The sequence below is a fragment of the Netta rufina genome, assembly GCF_964035555.1.
Source record: "Netta rufina genome assembly, chromosome: 28".
Taxonomy (NCBI): domain Eukaryota; kingdom Metazoa; phylum Chordata; class Aves; order Anseriformes; family Anatidae; genus Netta; species Netta rufina.
The window spans coordinates 5746948-5767409 of NC_140152.1; the positions used below are offsets into that span (position 1 = coordinate 5746948).

Consider the following 20462-nt stretch of genomic DNA (forward strand, 5'->3'; position numbering starts at 1 on the left):
TTTGCCGCAGAGCATCCCGCACAGGCGGAGCGGGTCGGAGCAAACCCTCGAGAGGCTCAGTGGGAACACGGGGCTGGGGGGGCAGAGCTGGGCATTACGGCTTGGCTGGGGTGGGCTGGGGTGGGCTGCACGCAGGCGAAGCCCCCGGGGCACAGAGGCAGCCAAGCAGCTGCAGGTGGGGGCTGAGGACCCCCACGGCCCCATGCCCTAGGCTGGAGCAGGCGGGAGGCATCCACAGCAAAGGAACTTTCCAGCCGTGCAAATGGAAAGGCAGAGGAAAGAAAACAGCAGCCAAGGGTGCTCTCAAAGCAAAGAGGCGGCTCTGGGCTCGGTCCCCGATGTATGAGAGTCATGCCGAGAGCCCCCGGCGTGGCGCGGTGCCCCACTGCCTCGTGTAGACGGGGCTTGTGTCCCTCTGCCTGTGCTGTGGGTGGATGTCGTGGGCTGATGCCAGGCTCGACAAGAGGTCTGAGTCCTTTGAATCCCTGGAAAAAAGCAGCAGCCCTGAGGCTGGAGGAGGGGAATGTTACTTGATTGTTTTGAGGTCAGAAAGTCCCTTTAAGATTTTTTTTTTCTCTCTCTCTTTCCCTGCTTGCTGCAGATGCTGGCAGAGAAGCAAGAAAATGATTGTGCTTTTTACTGCCTGAGCCCTCCAGACAGATATAAACAAGCGGGAGCCAGACCTGGCTTTGGAGGCAGACAAAATCAGAGTGAATAAGACCACTGGGTTGCGAGGCGCAGAAATAGGCCAGCCCCATTGTGCAGCACAGCCTCCCGCAGCCCCCCACCCCCCAGGCAGCCCCAGGCGCCCCGCAAACGCTTCCTGATGATGAAGATGTAGAAAAGTGGACAAAATGTCCCTGTTGCAGCTGAAGGCGTCGGCTGGGGGCTGCTGGTCCTTTCCAGAAGCCTCCTGCTCCCCGCTCAAGCCGATTGCCACGCATGAGCCGTGCACCCCTCCCTGCCCCGCTCGCCCCGCGGTGAGCCTGGGACCTGGTGGTGGCGGTGGCGGTGGTGGCTGCCCGGCGAGCCTGGGGGGCTGCAGCCAGCGGGGTCGGAGCGGGGCACACGGGGAGCCCCCCCAGCACAAAGCCGTGCCTGGGGCTCTGTCGGCCGGCGCAGGTGCCCTGGGCAGTGCAGGGAAGAGCCCGGCCGGCCCCAAGCGCGAGCAGGCGCGGGGACGACCCCTGCCCCTTTTGGGGGTCCCACCGCAGTGGGGCGCGGGGGAGAGGGGGGGATGCGGGGGGGGCCGGAGCGGGGCGGGCGGGGGCCGCAGGGGCGGGCGGGAGGCGGGGATGCTCGGGGATGCTCGGGGGGGCCGGGGGCGGGCGGCGGAGCGCTCGCTCCATGACATCAGCGCTCGGCGGCCCCGGGGGAGCGGGCGGGGGGCGGGCGGCGGCGGCGCGGAGCGGAGCGGGGCGCTCGCCCCGGGCGGCGGCGGCGGCGGCGGCGGAGCGCCGGGCGGAGCGGGGCAGGGGATGCTCCCCGAGCCCAAGTATGACCGGTTCCGCGACGAGCCGCTGAGGGCCGCCCCCATGCCGGCCCCGGTGCCGGTGCCGGTGCCGGCTCCCGCCCCGGGGCTGGCGCAGCCGTGCCCGGCGGCGGGCGAGGAGCCGGAGGCCGGCACCACGTTCTGCATGCTGCTGCCCAGGATGCCCCAGTGGAAGTTCCCCGGCCCCGGCGGCTTCCTCAGCCGCAGCCCCTCGGGCTCCAGCAAGGAGCTCTCCTCGCCGGCCCGGCCGGGGGGCGCCGCGGAGCCCGGGGGGGCCCCGTCCAGCCTGGCGGCGGTGCTGGGCGCCTGCGAGCCCGGCTGCTCGGCGCCCTGCTCGCTGCCGGGGCTGAGCCGGCTCCGCGCCGGGGCCGGGGCCGCCAGGAAGGCGGCGCGGGCGGAGGGGGCCCGGCCGGGCGGCGAGGAGTGGAACCGCAAAGGCAGCTTCATCAGCAAGCCGGCGCAGGGCTGGCTGCACCCCGACGAGCGGGTGCTGGGGCCCGGCGTCTCCTACATCGTCAGGGTAAGTGCCGCCGGCCCCGCTCCGCCCCGGGGGCTCCCGGGAGCCCCCCCCTCGCCCCCGGGCACCCAGGGCACGCGTCCCGCGATGCCCGTCCCGGGGGACCCCCTGGAGCCCCGCGGTGCCGCTCCCCCGCGGCTGGCATCCTGCGACCTGGGCGATGTCTGGCGGGACCCTGATGCCCAGTGGGACCCCGATGCCCGGCAGGACCCCGATGCCCGGCCTCCCTCCAGCCTCCATCCTCAGCGCAGGGCCCTGGAAACGCTCGGGGGGCCCAGAGGCCGCTGGCAGCCTTGGCTGCAGCTGCAAGCCTGGCTCTGGACCAGGCACGCTGCTCAAGGCTGGGCTGAGGGCAGAGCCGGCAATCCTCCACCTTGTCCGGGGTGGCTGTGTCCAGAGGCTGCGGGCACGGGGTGGGACCCTGGCAGCCACCCCCTCCTGTACAAAGCCACAGGGGGCAGGTGGCCGGGGTGCTGGGGCCAGCATTGTGGGGGTGCCCTGACTCCCACAGAGTGATGCTGGGGCTGGCAGCGGACGCGCCCGCACGGCCTGCGGCCCCTTCTGCCGTCACATAGCAGCCCCGTCACGCTGCCCGCGTTGTCTGTCTTGGCTTGTGAAGGATGGCACGGGGCCGGGTTGGGCCGGGGACTTGCCAGGCCAGGGGACACAGCCCTGGGACACGGCCACCACCAGCCCCTGTCCGGGCGGTTGGAGTCCTGGCACCCGGATGAGTTTGCTGGGTCTCAGCACAGGGTCTGGGCACGCAGCGGGGCAGCTGGACATGTTGGGGTGGGGAGCGAAATGGTGCTGTGCATGAGAGCCCTGGAGCTGGTGCCAACGGGGGCCTTGTCCCTGGCACCCAGCTCCATGCTCTCCTCTCCCTCGCCTGCGCGGGGCGGGTGATGGCAGCCGCAGACTGCTCTGACCTCCGTTCCCTCCCTCCCTGCAGTACATGGGGTGTATCGAGGTGCTGCGCTCCATGAGGTCCCTCGACTTCAACACCCGGACACAGGTCACCAGGTGGGGCCCCGCCGCCACCCCCGCCCAGGCCCTGTGGAGACGGGGGGACGGGGCTGAGGCTGGGGGGGGCCCCGCATGCCTCACACTGGGCCAGGGGCAGCGATGCGGCAAAGGGCTCTGCCGCAGATCGATGGGAGGAAAGAGGAGAAGGGAGGTGGCCCCAGCTGGGAGGACGAACCGCCGGCCCCATGACACCAGGGGAGGCTGGGGGATGCTGCAGGCACCTGGGACTGGTGGCCCCCAGAGCTGTGGGGAGGGGAGGCAGCTGGGAAGGGGCTGGGGTCTGCAGCGGTAACGCTGTGGGGCTCGGGGCTTGCAGGGAAGCCATCAACAGACTGTACGAGGCAGTGCCGGGCGTGAAGGGCATCTGGAAGAAGAAGGTGAGTCTCCTCCCGGGCCCATCCTTCTCTGCTCCCCCAGGGCCAGGGCTGCGGGCAGGGTGCTGGGCTGCTGGCTCTGATCGCAGTGCAGAGCCTGGGGTCTCTCGGGCACCCCCTCTGCCTCCTCCACCCCAGGAAGCCTGGTCCTGGGGGGCTGCATCGCCCCCACCCTCCTCTCCCCCGTCAGGCTCCCAACAAAGCCCTCTTCTCCATCCTGGGCAAGAGCAACCTCCGCTTCGCAGGCATGAGCATCGCCGTCAACATCTCCGTTGATGGCCTGAACCTCATGATCCCCACCACGCGCCAGGTGAGAGCCGGGCACAGGGGATGCAGCCCCCAGCCCCATCCCAGCCCTCTGCCTCCAGCCTCAGCTCCCGCTGCCAGGCAGGGGCTGGCAGCCCCCCCAGTAACCCCACGGCGGCCGTGCCCACAGATCATCGCCAACCACCACATGCAGTCCATCTCCTTCGCCTCCGGCGGGGACACGGTGAGGCTCTCTTGCCACAGCCCCTCCTCGGCTCCCCGCTTGGGGAGCAGGGACGTGGGGCTGCCCTGAGCCACAACGGGGGGACAACACGGTCCCTGGGGCTGAGCCCCCCCGGTAGCCCTGGCCCCCCTTGCCATGCGACGGGGGGGTGCAGGCCCTGAGCACCCTCTGTGCCTCCAGGACACCACGGACTACGTTGCCTACGTCGCCAAGGACCCCATCAACCAGAGAGGTGACGCTGGCCCTGGGGCACGGAGGAGGGATGAGCTGGGCTGGGGGCGGTGTCCCTCAGTGGGGGGCGAGGGGCATCTTGGGGCTATCCGAGGGGCTGCTGGGGACACGGGGGAAGCCTCGATCTGTCCGTCCATCTGTCTGCCCGCAGCTTGCCACATCCTGGAGTGCTGCGATGGGCTGGCGCAGAGCGTCATCAACACGGTGGGACAGGCCTTCGAGCTGCGCTTCAAGCAGTACCTGCACAGCCCCCCCAAGGTGGTGGTGCCCCCGGACAGGTAGGGTTGCAGCCGGCCTGGGCACTGGGGCCAGTCCGGGCGTCCCCGTCCTTGCCAGGATTGGGGCCGGGCTGGGCAGGGTGTCCCCAAGCCGCCTCTGCTCCCACCACGTCCTGTGCAGGGTGCTGGGGACGGAGGAGTCGGCGTGGGGGGAGGACGATGAGACGGGCGAGCACGACTACTATAACAGCATCCCGGGCAAGGAGCCACCCCCGGGGGGGCTCGTCGACTCCCGGCTCCGGCACGGCACGCTCCTGGGCCACGTCCGCGTCCAGCCCCCCAGCTCCAGCCCCGCCAGCCAGGTGAGCTTCGGGGCCGCTGCCGGCCCTGCAGTGAGGGGCCGGGGCTGGCCCCCCCGATGCCCTTGCTGTCTTCTCTCCCCAGGGCAGTTTAGCACTCAGGAGAGAGCAGAGCAGCCAGCTGGGACCACCCTGGGACCTGGAGAGCCAGGGTGGGTACTGCCGCGGGGGGCTGTGGCCGCAGGAGGGTGCTGGGGGCGTCGGGGCAGGTGGGGTCCCATGGGGGCTGCGGGGGGGACCCCGCTCCACCCGGCGGTGATGCCCGGTCCCCACAGGCCAGCCCTGCGACGGGTACCTGCAGGCGGACGGGCACCCCCTGGGGCCGCGGGACTACGAGGAGCACATGTACGTGAACACGCAGAGCCTGGACACGCGGGAGCCGGATGCCGCCTGCGGAGCACCGGAGGAGAGTCCCAAAAAGGACCTCTTCGATATGAGTAAGCTGCCGGGCTGGGGCTGGGGGCTGTGCTGAGGCCTGGCATCGTGTCCCAGAGCGGTGACGGCCCCGACGGCCCCGTCCTGGCTCCTGCAGGGCCTTTTGAAGATGCCCTGAAGCTCCACGAGTGCATGGCAGGGGGAGGCAGCAGCCCCCCAATTGAGGACCAGTGGCCGAGCCCCCCCACGCGGAAAGCTCCCATCGCCCCCACGGAGGAGCAGCTGAGGCGGGAGCCGTGGTACCACGGGAAGATGAGCCGGCGGGACGCCGAGAAGCTCCTGCAGATGGACGGGGATTTCCTGGTGCGGGACAGCATCACCAACCCGGGGCAGTACGTGCTGACGGGCATGCACTGCGGGCAGCCCAAGCACCTGCTGCTGGTGGATCCCGAGGGCGTGGTAAGGGCAGGGGGGCCGGGACGGGGGCGATGGGGCTGGGGGCAGCTGCCTGGGGCTTCAGGGCTGCTCTGCCCCCGGCCCCAGGTCAGGACCAAGGACGTGCTCTTTGAGAGCATCAGCCACCTCATCAGCCACCACCGGCAGAACGAGCAGCCCATCGTGGCCGCAGAGAGCGAGCTGCACCTCCGCCAGGTTGTCCGCAGGAAGCAGTGATGCTGGGGGGTACGTGAGCCCCCGGCCTGCCCCCCTGGCACCAGACTCGCTCCAGCCCGGGGCAAAGCCAAGGGAGGCCCTTCTGCACCCCCCTCTGCTCGTGCCTGTCTTCAGGGGCCTCGTGGTGCCCACCTCCAAGGGCCCCGCTGTCCGTCCCTCGTCCCCCCATCCCCACTGCCTCCCCTCCGTCACCCGCACGGGGCCCCCTGCCCCGCGCACACCCGGACATTTATTGCGCTCAGCGGCTGGGGACAGCGCAGGGACGTGCTGGGTGAAGCTGTCAGGTTCTGCCCGTGGGGCTGCCCCAGTCCTGGGCCAGGCGGTGCCAGCCGTGCCCTGCCCACGTGCCCCCCACCCCTGACACCCCCAGCCCAGCACCCCGCAGCTGGAGGTGTCCTGGCACAAGGGACGTGGAGCAAAGCGGGGTGGCTGCTGCTGGGAGCCTCATCCCTGTGCTCATGGGGTGCGATGGGGTGAGCAGGCTCAGTGTGTGTGCGTGTGCTTGTGTGCACGTGTGTGTGAGCACGTGTGAGCATGTGCACGTGTGTGTGAGCGTGTGCAGGTATGTGGGGGGCTGCTGGGGCAGCGGCCCCCGCGCAGAGAGCCATGCCTCTCGCCAGCGCTGCTGCTCAGGACCCAAGTCTTGCCTCAGTCCCTGCTCTCTGCCAGGACATTGGGGGCCCCCCCACCCGTCAGGACTGTGCCCCTGTTGGGCTCTGCCCAGCGGGGCTGGGCACAAGCACCTCTTGGAGCCAGTGCTGCTGGATTTTCCCGTGGGTCTCACGCTTCCAGTCGCCTTCTCACCAGGAGTGACCGTGCCGCAGCACCCGCGGAGCCCCTGCAGCCCTGCTCAGCCCCCGGGGGGGGGCCAGGACCGAGTGTGGGGCAGAGCTGAGCCTGCGATGCTGGGGCGTCCCCAGCCCTGGGACCCCCCAGGTGCAGCTTTGGCAGGTTTTTATGGCATTCACGGTCCCTCCTTGGGCGTCTCTGGGGTTTGTTGTTTGGGATACGTTTCTAATTAAACCTGGAAATGAGCAAGGCCCCGGCTGTTCGTGCTGCCCCCAGGCACAGAGCTGGCAGCGGGTGCCAGGGCAGCTTCTCCATCACCGCCAGCTCCCGGCCGGTCGCACCTCGGTGGCCGCACCCTGCAGCTGCCCGTGGGCACGCGTTGCCTCCGAGCCCCGGGGTGTGCTTCCAGGGCCGGGGTGTGCGGGGCTGGGTCCTGCGGGGCTGAGCTGGGAGATAAAAAAGGCTTTTGGCTGGGATTGGCAAAGGCACCAGGAGCCCTGCTGGAGCCCAGGGGCTGCGGGAGGCACGCAAGGCTTTCGGAGCCAGGGGCAGAGCAGGGCTGCTGGGGGGTCGGGTCCCCCACGGCCACAGAGCCCCGGCCCCGGTGGGCCTCTGGCTGCAAACCCCGGGCACGGCGGGGCCGCAGCGGGCTCCAGGCCAGGCTCCGGGACAGCTCCAGCACCAAAGTCCACGGGGCCCCACCGGTTGCCCCCCGCTCGCTGTGCCCAGAGCTGGAGCTGGCAGCCCCAGGGGAGTGGGGTCACCCCTCGGGGGACGTCCTCCGGCTGAGGGGCCGGCGGGGTGCTGGGTGAGTCAATGAATAAAGTCAGTGCCTAAATAAAGCCTGGTAATGAATGTGTAATTTTCCATTGATAGTCGAATATCTACAGGGACGCAGCGCTTCCATCTCGGCTGCTATTTTTTGTCATGTAGTAATGCGTCTGCAAAGATAATTGCACTGTTCCCTCAATAGCAGAGGCAGGAAAAGGCAGCGAGAGCCCCTGCTCGCTTCTCTGCTGCGAGGAACAAGCCTGCGCCGCGCACCAGCTGCCGCCGCTCCGCACCCGGCCTTTCGGCTGCCAGCGAGGCTGCGAGGAGGCACTGGCAGGGCTGGCACGGTGGTTTTGGGGGTATTTACCCACCTTGATTGAGGTTGTCCAGGCCGATCACTGCACCGCAGGCGGTGCACGGCCCCCCGAGCCCCCCAGCCCCGGCACAGAGGCAGGACCCTGCGGTGTGGGGAGGTGGGCTGGGAGCCACGCAGCGGCAGCGCTCTTGAAACAAAAAACAATTAAATATGAGGCCTTTATTGAGTTACGTATGGACATGAATAATGCAATTGGAGCACCAGTTCCCGAGAGGGCCGCAGCTGAAATTGGATTTCTTTCTGTGCGCTCTGCACCCCCGGAGCAGCCCCACTGCTGGGCTGGGCTGGGGGGGGCCGGGGCCGTGCTGCTGTCCCTGGGGGCTCCCCGTGGCTGGGGGGGGGACACGGGGCTCTGCTTCCCAGCCTCCAGCAGATGGTAGCACACTGTCGGCTCTGCCAGGCACGTCCCCAGCCCTGTCTCTGTCCCCAGCCCTGTCCCTGTCCCCAGCCGGGCATCCCTGCCCCACTGCACCGTGCCCAGGCCTTGCTGGATGCTGCTCTCCTCCAGCGCCCTCCAGCCCAGCCCGAGGGACCCCCTCCCGCCTCACTAACCCTCGCCCATCCCCACGCCCCCCATCACGCAGCTCAGGGAAGGCAGCTCTGGAGCCCGAGATGGGGCCTCGTGGTTCCCCCCCCCCCGCCTGCAGCCACAGGGAGCTGCGTTGTCCCAGCCCCACGGAGGAGGCAGGAGGGGAAAGGGCCCCCATCCAGCCTTGCTCTGCGCAGTGCTGCCCGGTGGTCCAGAGCTTGCTTTGGAGGCGCTGGAGAATTGTTTTCTCCTGGCCTGCAAGCATTTGTTCTCTGCCCACTTCTGGCTGTGGTCTGGCACCTCCCTCTGCGCGCAGTGACTGTGGCAACGCGGCGCTGGAGGCGAGCGCTGGTCCCGAGCCCCGTACCGGAGCAGGGCTGGCTGCCAGCACGGGTGCCTGGGCACACCCCACGTCCCCGCCACGTGCCCCAGCGCCAGCTCCTGCTGTGTGCACGGGGCACTCCCGCTGCCCCTCCGCTGAGACCCGGGGCACTCGAGCTCTCCGTGGCTTTGCCCATCGCTGCCGCCCTGCTCTTGTCCCAGCCGCGCACCAGGACCAGGTGAGCTCAGTGCAGACGCTCAGCACCCTGCTCCCCCTCCACACCCCAGGGACCGCTGGCCCCAAGCCAAGTGTGCGGGCAGGGCTGGCCCAGCTCCAGCGCTCTTTGTTATCTCTGGGGAACTCAACCATTTCTGCACCTTATTTACCTCCTGTTGCACATGGGTGGAGGAAAGGTAAACACCAGCCTTTGTTCACCATCTCCCTTTTCCTTGAGCTTCCTCATCCTCTCTCTCTTCACCCTCTGCCCCCCAGCCAGACCCCGGACTGGACGCCGTGCAGTGCCAACCCCTGGTCCAGCCATAACGCTGCCATCTCCCCTCCTCAGTGAGAAGCCCCAGCCCAGCCCCACTCCTGCACCCCCACACCCTGCTTGCCACGTCCCTGTGGCTTTTCCCAGATTTGTGCCAAGCTCCCCTTAGGTGAAGGCCACTGCTTTGCCAGCATTACTGCTCCCCACCAAGCAGGGCGATGCCCCAAGGATCTCTGAAGCCGTGGTGCCTGCCCTGCAGGGAGCACCCCCAAGGTGCTGGGAGAGGCCTCACATGGGGGAGGAGAGCCCAGCAGAGACACCGGGCAGCGCAGAAAGCAGCAAGCAGCCAGGGAGGGGACGGCTGTTCTCCCAGCCCCGGGGCACCTTCTCCCTCCCCGCCTCTCCCAGGCGCAGCCAGAGCAGGCTGCCGGCCCTTGCTGGGCTCGGCGCATCCTTCTCTTTTCATCAGCTCAGAGGCAGGATGCGGAGGGAGCCGAGACCTCCCACCTCTCGCACAGTGCTTGGCTGCAGCAACCTGCGCTGAGTGAGATCACCAAGCCGGGCCTTCGTTTCTGGTGATTACATCAAGCCCTTTGCTGTCGTGGGCTGGTCGCGAGGAAAACGGAGCCTTCCCCGCAGCCTGGCAGCGCCCCAGGGCAGGCACCCGGGAGAAACAAACGCTGTCCCCATCCTGCCTGGGGCACCACCGTCCCCAGGGTTATAAATTCACAGGGTGCCCGTGCTGGGGCTGATCATCCTGGCCTGAAGGTCGCCTGCCCGCTTGGCTGCTCTGTGCCCGCAGCGATGCTCCCTGGACCCCCTGACATTTCGCCCCCGGTGCTCCCAGCACCACCGGGCCGTGTCCTGCCCCACGCCCCCTGCCAGGTGTCAGCCAAACGCGTGCCGTGCGGCGCTGCCTCCCCCGAGCCTCCCTCCACGGCATTAAACCACTTGATGCTCTCAGCGGGTCCTTGAGCTCTGAGCTCCTTGGAGTGCTGTTGGCTTTGTTCGGCGCTTTGATGAGCTCGAGAGCTCGGGGGGGAGGGGGGGGGGGAGCGCGCCGCGATACCGGGGGGCTCCATCCTCGGGGGGCTCCTGGCTTGGCCCAGGGCGGGGGGGACCCGGGGGCACAGCGGGGCTGCTGCCGGCTCGGGGGTCCCGGCCCGGTCCCGGCGTCCCCGCGGGCACACGGTGGGAGGGTCCCGGGGGCCGGGCAGCCGGGGGTCCCGCTCCTCGGTCTGGAGGCGGCCGGGGGCCGGAGCGGGGACCGTGCCCGGCGCGGCCGACGGGGGTCGGCCCCGCCGCCCGCCCCCTGCGGGCTGACCCCTGCCCGCCGCGGCCCCGCGCAGCAGCTCGGGGGGGGCCCGGCGCGGCGCGGGGAAAAGCGGGGGCGCCGCGCTCGGAGGAATACGGCGGCGGCGCGGCGGGGAGCGCGGGGCCGCCCCGGCCCTATAAAAGCGCGTCCGCGCCCGGCAGGCTGCGGCGGCGACGGCGGCTCCGGTCCAGGTGCGGTGGCTCCGGTAACGGTGAACGGCAACTTCCCGGTGGGGCGGGTGTCCCGTCCCGTCCCGTCCCGTCCCGTCCCGTCCCGTCTGCTCCGCCGTGCGCTGCGGGGTCCGGCGGGTCCCGGTGCGTCCCGGTGCCCGTCGGCACGGCGCGGCGGCTCCCCCCCCACCCCCGTCCCCACCCCCGGGCTGCCGGGTGCCGGTCGCGGTGTCCCGCGGCGCGGCCGGTTCCTCCCCGTCCCTCTCGTCCCCGTCCCTCCCCTGGGACCGGCGGGTCCCGGTGCCCCCGGTGCGGCCGGATCCTTCCCCAGCCTCGTCCCCGTCGCGCGCCGGGCTGGCGGCTCCCGGCGTGCCGGTGCCCGGCCCCCGGTGACGGCGCTTCCCATCGGGTCTCTTCCAGCCCCGCAGCCGGCGGCGAGATGTGGCTCCTGGAGCGGCTGCGCGGCGTGGCGGAGAACGGCGGCTCCCGGGGCGCGGGGCCCGAAGAGTCCCCGCGGGGTTCCCGCTACAGCAACGTCCTCACCCCCGACAAGATCCCCGACTTCTTCATCCCGCCCAAGCTGAGCGCGGCGCCTGCTGAGGCCGAGGGCTCCGAGCCCCCTGTTCCGCCAGCCGTGGGTCCCTCCGCCTCAGAGCAGGACCTGGCGGGGCGCAAGCCCCCGCGCAGCCCCCGGCCGCCCAGCCGGCCCCGGCCGAAGGCGACCGGCCGGCACATCATCCAGATCGAGAGCGCCGAGGACTGGACGGCTGAGGGGGGCTTTGGCACCAACGCAGACCCGCAGGCACAGACGGCCATGTCGCTGCCCTACGTGCCCAAGGCGCAGACCTCCTACGGCTTCGCCACGCTGGTGGAGAGCCCCCACACGCGGCGCAAAGAATCGCTCTTCCACAGCGAGCACAGCAGCCTCTGCCCCTCGCCGGCCACCTCCCCCAGTGCCCAGCGCAGGGCCAAGCTCAATGGTGAGAGCGGGTCCCGGGCGCCCGCCGACCTGGGGGCAGCCCTCATGCACCCCGGCCGCTACTTCAGCGGCGGTGAGAGCGACACGTGCTCCTCGGCCGAGTCCTCGCCCTTCGGCTCCCCGCTGCTCTCCCGCTCCGTCTCCCTGCTGAAGATCTTCAGCCAGGAGAGCCAGTCCAAGGTCATCAAGCTGAAGCACTCGGTGGCCCGCAACAGCTCACTGTCCACCGACGACAGCTCGGCCGACACCAGCCCCAGCGCCCAGCGCCGCGCCAGGAGCGCCCCGGCAGGGGGGCAGCCGCCGGCAGCCCTGGACCTGCCGCAGGGCCGAAACCGCGAGCACAGCCTGCGCCTCAGCCGGGGTGGCAGCCTGCGCCTGGCCGCCGACTACGACCCCTCCAACGCCCGTCTCCGCGTGCGGCTCATCTCTGCCGAGGACCTCTACGACGCCCTGGTCGACGTGCGCAGCATCAACTGCTGCGTCTCGCTGTGCCTCAACCCCGGGAAGCTGCAGAAGCAGCGCAGCACCATCGTCAAGAACAGCCGCAACCCCAGCTTCAACGAGGACTTCTTCTTCGACGGGCTGGGCCCTGGCCACGTCAGGAAGCTGTCCCTGAAGCTGAAGGTGGTCAACAAGGGCAGCAGCCTGAAGCGGGACACGCTGCTGGGGGAGAAGGAGCTCCCGCTCACCACCCTCCTGGCTGGCCTGTAGGCAGCCCCGGAGGGAGCTCACCCGTGGGGCTGGGGCGCGGGAGGGCAGGGGCCAGCCCTGGCCCCTCTGGCGGAGGGTTCAGAGGGGCCCCCCCAGAGGAGGGCCGGGGCCGTGGCGGGTCTCGGGTACGGAGGGCTGGGTCCCTGGGAGCGGTCCCACCGTGGGGCGCTGCCAGCATCAGCCCCCCCGCGGCAGCCGCAGCCTCTCCCCTCCGTCCCCTCCCAGCTCCGCTCCCGGGGCTGTGGCTCCTGGTGCCCAGCGGGAGCCGCAGGCCCTGTCCCCATCGGGAAGGATGGATGTCACCTGCTGGGCTCTTCCCTCCCTGGGTTCTGCGGTCTCCAGCTGGCCGGCACACAGCTCGGAGGTGGGTAGATCCCCGTAGCGTACTTATTGCTGCTTCCCTCAAAGCCTCAGCTCCCGGAGCGAGGTGATGGCATGGATCTCGACTTTAATTTAAAAGTCAAGTTCGTAGTCTTGGAGACTGCAGGGAAAATACTGCAGAGGTGACCCAAGACCCAGCCTGGGGGTCCTGGGAGGCAGCCCGGGGACTGGCTGGGACCCGTGGTCTTTCTGAGCCTTTCCTGGACCCTTCCTGGGCCTGCGCAGGGCACGCAGGTTGTCTCTGCCCAACACCCGCAGCCTCTGGGGATGCCTTCCTGCCTTGAGCGATGCCGTCCGCTGCTTACCCCCCCCCCCCATGGGTGACAGCTCCAGGAGCTTTAGGGGCATTTGGGTCTGCCCAAACCCAGGCAGGGGCTGCCAGGGGCTGGCGCTGCCAGATGGGGGCCCAGCACCCCCTGCCCCGGGTGCATGGGTGGGCACGGGTACTGGGTGGGTGACCCAGCAGTTGCTGAGCACTGGTGGCCATGCACCTGGGTGGCACTGGGGAAGGGCAGCAGGCGGAGGCAATGAGCTCCCTTCCTCTTTGCTGCCCACCCACCTGCGGGTGCTTGGGGGCTTGTGAGTGTCTGCACCCCCTGGGAGGGGGAGATGCAGCCCTAGGGGGGACCTGGACCCCAAAAGGGTCTGTGCTGGCCCTGCAGCTCTCCCCGGGGGAGTGGGCGCCCCCATCGCTGCCCCCACCCCGTCCTGTCCCACCCGGCCAGGGACACCGGGAGGGGGAAATGCAGGTTGGGGTGTCTGCGGGTGGGTAAAACAGCCACCTCGTTGTTGTTGGTGTGGTGTTGCCTATCGCATTGGGTTCCTGCATGTTTTTGTGGAAGGGAGCAGAAATAGCAGCGCTCCTCTGCCCCGTCCCAGCACGCGTGGACACACGCACACACGTGTCCCTCTGTGTTAACCTCTGTTGGTGGCGGTTGATGTTCCTTCCTTGTCCTTTGCAGCAGATGGCAGATTTCAGTGTTGGCTATTTATATCTGAGGCTGATCTTTCCCAGCGCGTTTTACTTCTGTCTGTAAATATGTTCCAGGTACGCGAGGCATGGTTCTGATAGCGTGATGTTTGCATGTCGGGGGGATTTGGGGTGACCGTGGCTGTTTTTCGAGCTTGTGGATGAAAACAAACCGTGCAGGACGTGAGGAGCAGGCGCAGCCCTGTCGCAGGGGATTTCCCACCTGCTGCTTCCTGCCCCAGCACCGACCAAGGGGCGCCTGCCCCCGCCCTCCCTCCTGCCCCGCGGGGCCTGGGCTCAGCCGGGGGGCGAGCAGGGGGCTGTGAGGGCTGGGATGGGACCTGGGGGGGAACCTCCTGCACCGGGGCTGGTGGGGACCCCAGGGCACCATGAGGCACATCTGGGGGCACCCAGGGGCTGGAGACAGGACCGGTGCAAACGTTTCGGTGCCCACAAAGGGCTGGGGGTGCCACGGCCACCCCTCGGCAGAGCTGTGCTGTGTGCCTTTGGCTCTGGGGAGGGGGGGAGGCTGAGAGCAGGGCCCAGGACTGCTCCTTGGCTTGGGGCTGGCCCCAGGGGAAGACCCAAGGGCCCAGCAGCTGGTGCCATCCCCCCTGCCTGTCCCGGGGCTGCCTCACCAGAGCGTGGTGCTGAGCCCCAGGGTGTGCCGTGCTGTGCCGGGTGGGTGGATGTGGGGCCAGGAGTGTGGCATGGTGGGGTCCTTCCTCCCTGTAGCTCTTTTCTAATGTTCCTGCTTTGATATTTCTGTGGCTGGATTTAATGACGCATTTTTTGGAGTGAAAACATATATTAATACCTGAATGGAATGTTTGTTTACAGATGACTTCCCCTTTCTAGTGCAATAAAGGCATTTCTAAACCAGATGCGGGTGGTACCCCAGCTCTTGGTGTTCCCTTGCTTTCCATGGTCGCAGCTGCTGGGCAGTACCAGGGCCGAGCCACCGGCACCACCTCGGGCCTGTGCCAGGTCCCCCGTGATGGGGAGCGGTGGGGAAGCAGGGCAGGGCCCCTGCGGAGCCCCATCCGTGCAGCAGCGACCTCTCCTCATGATGCTGCCTCTCCCCACCAGCTCTGTCCTGTGGAGCTGCAGGTGCTTTGGGGACCCCCCAACATGCCCGGGCAGCAGCGAGAGCAGTCCTCCGGGGACGATGTGGTGATGGGGAGCTCCAGCTCTTGTCCCCACCCGTGCCATAGGGGTGCCAATGGCAGTATCACGGGGGCAGCCGCTCCTCTCCCCGCAGCCGTGCCCCCCCCGAGCCCGTCAGCCTGGGCTGGGCACGCAGCGCTGTTCCGATGGGGCTGTCCTGGCACCAGCCCCACAGCAGCACCGAGGTGGAAGCCCCCGTGCCCCTGCTCTGAGTCCTTCACAGCTCAGCCCCCAGCCCCTGCGCTGGATCTGCCCCTCGGGGAGCCCCCTGCCCAGCCATGTGCGTCCAACAGACTTTCCAGCTTATTTTTTCCCCCGCCTTCCATCTCTAAATCTGCTTTTAACCAGAGGCCATGAAAGAAAAGAGGGAGGTTTGTCTGTTACCTAAATGCCATTTTTCTAATTTCCACCACTCTAATAATTTGTCATTTTTAGTAGAAATAAAGAATAGGAGCACTACACAGATCCGCCCTCTCTCCTCCGGCCCCCACAGAGCAGAGAAAGCAGCACGGCGAGAGCATGGCAGGTGCCAGGAAATTTAAGTAGTTCTTTTTCTAGAGGTGTAAAAGCTACAGCAGTCAGCAATAAAAGGCGGCTGATTAAGTTGGGCTGAGCTAGATGTGGATGGGTCAGCCTCAAAACACCAGAAATCCCTGGAAAGTATTCAACATGCAGAGCAAACAGTCAGAGGGGCACAGGGGGACGTCTTGTGGGGGAAGATGTAGCTCTGAATTAGTAACCGAGTTGTGGGGGAGAGAAACGCAGCTTCCAGCAGTCGGGACTGGCCCCGAGCTGGGGTCGGGCACTGGGCTTTGTGCTGGAGGCTGCCGGGGGCCGAGGGGGGGTCCAGGGGTGGGCAGGGGGGTGCTGGGGCCGATGCTCTGGACCCTTGGCTGGGGCAAGGCTGAGCCGAGCCACACCGATCGCTTTTCTCCTGCAGGTGTTTGGGTGCTGTCGGGGCTGGGGGAGCCCCGAGTGCCGCCGGGCAGCTCCGCAGCCCCCACCCTGCTCTGATGCAGCTGCTGGTTCCAAAAAAAAAACACACCACACACACACACACACAAAAAAAAAAAAAAAAAAAAAAAAAAACAACAAAGCTTCTTCCCGTTGCTTGGCAACCCCTCGGCCGCCCGGTCCCGCTGCGGGGGCCGCGGGGCTGCCCCGGCCCCACCGGGGTCGCTCCCCGGCTCCGTGCTGCCGCTGCGGGACCGGCCCCGTCCCGGGGGGGCCGCGGGCGCGGGGCACGGCGCAGCCCCCCCCGAGCACGCCGCGGCTGCACGAGAGCATCGGGCTCCCTGCGGCACGCTCGCTCCTCGCCTTATTGCGAGCATCCGTCCTCACGGCGCGGGGGGCGAGGCTCCCGCTGCTACCGGGGGGGGGGAGCGGAGGTGAACCGGGTCCCGCACAGCCTCGCAGCCGCTCCGGGCCAGACACGAAGCCGGAGGGAGCTGCCCGCGGGGTCCCAAGCCTGCCCGAGGCAGACCGCGCTCCTCAGGCCCCGGGGACGCGGACACCGGGCGGCTCCGTTCGGCCCCGCGGCGCTGCGAGGCCTCAGGGAGCAGCACGGGAGCAGCAGCCGCTGGGTGTCCCCGGGGCTGGCAGCGCTGCCGGTGCCACCGGCTCACGCTCGGGTGATTTTGCTGTTCCGGGTGATCTTTGCTCTCGCACTTTGAAGCTGGCAGCCTGACAAGCACCTGGGGCCAGGGCACGGATCCTGCCCCAGGAAGGCAGGGAGCGGGCAGGAGGTGCCACCTCGGGCTCCCCACCCGCCCCGGCTACGTGGGCTGGGGGGGCCTGGGATGAACACGAGCACGGGGCTCGGACCCGGGGCCTGGACACGCGGAGCTGCGGGACAGGCGAAGCCCCAGGGGCTGTGCTCAGGGAGAACGCGTCCCTCGGGAGGCGAGGGGGAAAGGAAAGCACCGTGGCTGCTCTGCAGTGCGAGGGATTTCTCCCGACCTCTCCTCTCTGTCTCCAGTGACCTCCTCTTTTCCAGCTGCCTGCTGGAGTTTTAAAGGCTACCTGTGAAATGTTTGCAGCATGTCCAAAGCATCAAGTAGGCCCAGGTGGGAGGGAAAAAAATGGCATAAACAAAGCAGACGGGAGGATTTGTTAAACGCCAGCAGCTGCTGGCAAACACTTTAATATCAGTGCAGACAGGCACCGATCGATACAGCAATTTGGGGCCGCTGGCTGATCTCTGCGCGGTGCCCGCAGCCTCTGCCGGCATTACAGCTCCGGCGTGGGGTGCTGGGGGGGGGCTGGTGCTGGTTTGGGGGCTGGAGCTGGGAGGGCTCCGGGTGCTGGGAGGGCTCCGGGTGCTGCGGGGGTGCTGGCAGAGGTCGAGCTGGTGCGGGGGGGCAGTCAGAGCTTGGCTCTCCCCCCACCCGCCCCCCAGATTTCGGGCAGGGGGACGCACCTCCTGCCGCGGGCTCCTCGCGGGGCAGCGGCCGCCCCGTGGCCGCCGGGGTCCTGCCTGCGGCCGGGAGCCGGGAGCCGGGAGCGGGGCCGCCTCCAGCGGCGCGGGCAGTGCCCAGGGACCGCGGTGGCCGCGCCGCGCGGAGCTCGCCTGGCATTGCCATGGCGATGCAGAGAGAACGGCGCCCGCTGCCAGGCGGCGGAGCGGGGAGGGCCGGGAGCCGCGGGCAGCGCTCGCCCCGGGAGGGGCCGCGGCCACGCGCGGCTGCAGCGGGGGGCGAGCGGGCAGCCCCCCCACGCCCACCCCCTGCACGCTCGTGGCGGCCCGGGGGCTGCTGAGCTTGTCCCGGCCGTGAGCCTGTGGAGCGGAGGTGGGGCCGCATCGCCCCATCGCACTGCGCTGAAGCCCTCAGCACCCCTCGCAGCCAGGACAAAGCCAGAGGTGGCACCAGGCAGCGTGTAAATATACAGACAGACATATACTCGAACCCTCGACTCTCACCGCTGCCAGGTTATAATTAATTCCTATTTGCAGCTCAGTCCAATTTCCTTCACACAGCTCCCAATTCAATCCAATTGCCGTATGAGATTTCTGTAATCACTAATCTTATCAAGCCCATCAGTGTGAAGTGAGAACGCTGCAATTAGCAGGACCAGGAGCAGGGCGGAGTGGAGCAGCAGGTGATGTGCTGCTCAGCGAGTATTTATTTCACCTGTGCCAGGGGAAAGATGGTGCTTGGCCAAGCGTGTGCTGGGGCTGTCCCTGGGCTGCCTGGGATGGGCTGTGGACGATGCTGGCGGGGGGAACAGGCTCAGCCCTTCCAGCCCCACTGCTGGGAGGCAGGGCTGCTCCTGCCTCGCTTCTTACCCCGCCTGGGTCCCCAAGTCCCAAAGAGGAAACTGAGGCTCAGTAGCGATGCAGGGGAGTGCTGAGATGCTAGCTGTGGCAGGAAGAGCCTGCGGGTGAGGCACCGAGCGCTGCTGGGCTCCTCCGAGGGGTGCAGTGGGGCTCTGGCCACCCTCTGGAAGCACAGCGCCGAGACACCGGTGAGGAGCCAAGAAACGCGAAGTTGATGCTGGCGGAGTGTCCTTAAACAGAGCTGCCTGCGCCGCTGTTTGTCACAACAGTAGGAGTTAAAGACGAAGTGTCAGCCTGGATTCTGGATTTCCTGGCTCTGCTTGCCGGCGCCTCAGCCCCACTCCCTTTCCCAGCCCTGCTCACGCTGCTGCTCGCTCCGTGTCTGAGCAGACGGAGGCTTAGGCTCTAGGGGCAGGAGGAAGCTGTTCACATCCTGCCTGCCCTCCCACCGAGCATCGCCGGCCTTTTGGCAGTTGCAGTGGGAGAGGCTGCTCTGGTCCTGTCCTGTCCTGACCCCGTGGGGACCAGCTCAGCGCCCACCCCACCAGGCACCGCTGCAAGCCCCGGCATCGCTCTGTGCTGCAGCCCCTCTGGCCTGGCCCCATCCCGAGGTACAGCTCGGGGGGATCCTGCCCCACACTGCTGTCCGCGTGGTTTTGGAGCGCTCTGTTTTCCTCCCACTGCCGCTGGCTGGCTGCCTGCAGCCACAGGGGCATTGGGTGGTGGGATCAGGCCCACCCGCCAGGCTGCTCGCTCGGGCCCGGCTACCTCGGTGCCACCGGGGCTCTCCCTGCACCCGCCGGGACCGGGGGGGGCGGCAGCGGGGGTGAGGAGCGGCCGCTCGCCCTGCTCGGTGCAGAGGCTGGTGCAGATGCTGGGCACCCCGGGAGCATCGCCGCACACCGCTCCTGTGGCACGCGGGACGCCCCCGGCAGCATGTGGAAGGGCCATCAGGGTCCCCATCGTCACCACAGCTGCGGCGGCCACGGGGCTGAGTGGCACGGGCGCTACCAACAGCTCTCGCTGCGCCGCCCCCGGCCGTCTGTCGCTGCTGACACTCACCGACAGGAATAAACTCCAGCACCTGCCATATGCTTCGCTACCTCTGCTGCCTGTGCTCACTTGTTACTCGCCGTTTCAAACGACGGGGCTGCGTCCGCGTGGGCTGTGCCCCTGTCAGCAGGGAGGAGGGGTGGGGGCAGCTCCGGGGGCGCGGGGTCTCTGACGGCTCTGGGTCCCTGCCTCCTCCCCAGCCCGCGGGTGAAGCCCGGCCGCCTTCCGCCCTGTGCAGGCACGGCCGCTGTGCCGGACCCGTCCCGTGCGGCAGCTCCGCGGCCCGGCCTGGGGGCGATGCGGGATCGGGCCCCTCCGTGCCAGCTCTGCCCCTGCCGCTGGCTCGCGGCCGCCGCCGCGCCTCGCCGGGCACCGACAATGCCCCCGGCCGGGCGCTGCCGCCGAGCCTTTGTGCCGGAGCCGGGCACGGCGCCTGGCGCTGCGCTCGCCCGCCCGGGAGCGGGGCGCCGGCGGCACGGGTCCATCCCCTGCACCCCGAGGTGGGACGGGGAGCCAGGGCGGTGGCGGCTCCGGGTCCTGCCTGGCCGCTGCCCCGTCCCTGGGGGCTGCAGCACAAGCCCGGGGGCTCGGCAGGATCGGCCTGCAGGAAGGAGATTGAATCCGCTGCAGAGGCTCTGAGCCGCCAGTCTGTTCCCTTCCCTCCCGAGCTGCTCCGTGTGTTTAATGATCCCTGCAGCTGGGAGAATTAATCTCGTTTCAGGAGTGGATGTACCAGAGCGCAGCTCCCAGGCGCGGGGGCTGGTGGGGCTCGGAGCAAGGGAGCGACCTTGGCGGACGACGCCGGCCGCTGCTGGCCCCGCGTGTGCCGGGCCCCCGGGCCGAGCTCCAGCCCCCGCGAGCCCCGGAGCCGCGCAGGAGGACGGGGAGCTCCGAGCACGAACAGCGGCCGCCTGCCTTCCCGTGGCATCCCGCGTCCTGCGCGTGGTGCTAATTGCACCATGCAGCTTTGATTCCTGGTTTTAATTGCAACCTAACGAGGCCGGGGCAGCAGGAGAGGAAAACATCGAGCTTAAGGGAAACAAATTGGGAGAGAAAAGAACATTTACTGGTGACTAATAGGTCTGTGGATCGGCGCGTGTGTTTGCCTGCCACAGCGCGGGATGCTGCCAGCACGAGGAGGAGAGGGGATTTCTTCCACGCGTTTGGCAAGCCGAGCCGCCGCTTCATCCTGGGGCCCGTGCTGTCTCTGGGTTATTTTTAACCCCTGTTGCACAAAAGCTGCCCCCTCATCCCCAAACAGTGGATTTTGACTGCTTGCACAGGGATTGGGGCTAAATCTTCTAATTCTAACAAATGTGCCAGTTTATACACTGGGCTGAGCTCATCAGAGGGAACCAAGACTAATTTGGTGCGGATGACAGGAGGAAATTTCTGGAGCTGGCTGCCATCC

General features: G+C 68.2%; 2 protein-coding genes across 2 annotated transcripts; both read left to right on the forward strand.

Annotated features, from left to right (window-relative positions):
• Nucleotides 1-1478: 1478 nt before the first annotated feature.
• SHC2 (SHC adaptor protein 2) lies at nucleotides 1479-5751 on the forward strand (the record flags this gene model as incomplete). Its single annotated transcript, XM_084302699.1, has 12 exons — nucleotides 1479-2012; nucleotides 2959-3029; nucleotides 3349-3409; nucleotides 3597-3716; nucleotides 3843-3896; nucleotides 4077-4128; nucleotides 4279-4405; nucleotides 4527-4707; nucleotides 4790-4856; nucleotides 4980-5141; nucleotides 5237-5538; nucleotides 5623-5751. The coding sequence occupies 12 exons, from the start codon at nucleotides 1479-1481 to the stop codon at nucleotides 5749-5751; spliced, it is 1860 nt and encodes a 619-aa protein (XP_084158825.1).
• Nucleotides 5752-10510: 4759 nt separating this feature from the next.
• Nucleotides 10511-12203, forward strand: C2CD4C (C2 calcium dependent domain containing 4C; the record flags this gene model as incomplete). Its single annotated transcript, XM_084302710.1, has 2 exons — nucleotides 10511-10534; nucleotides 10934-12203. Exon 2 carries the CDS (start codon nucleotides 10953-10955, stop codon nucleotides 12201-12203), a length of 1251 nt encoding a protein of 416 aa, XP_084158836.1. The 5' UTR covers nucleotides 10511-10534; nucleotides 10934-10952.
• Between the last annotated feature and the right edge of the window lie 8259 nt (nucleotides 12204-20462).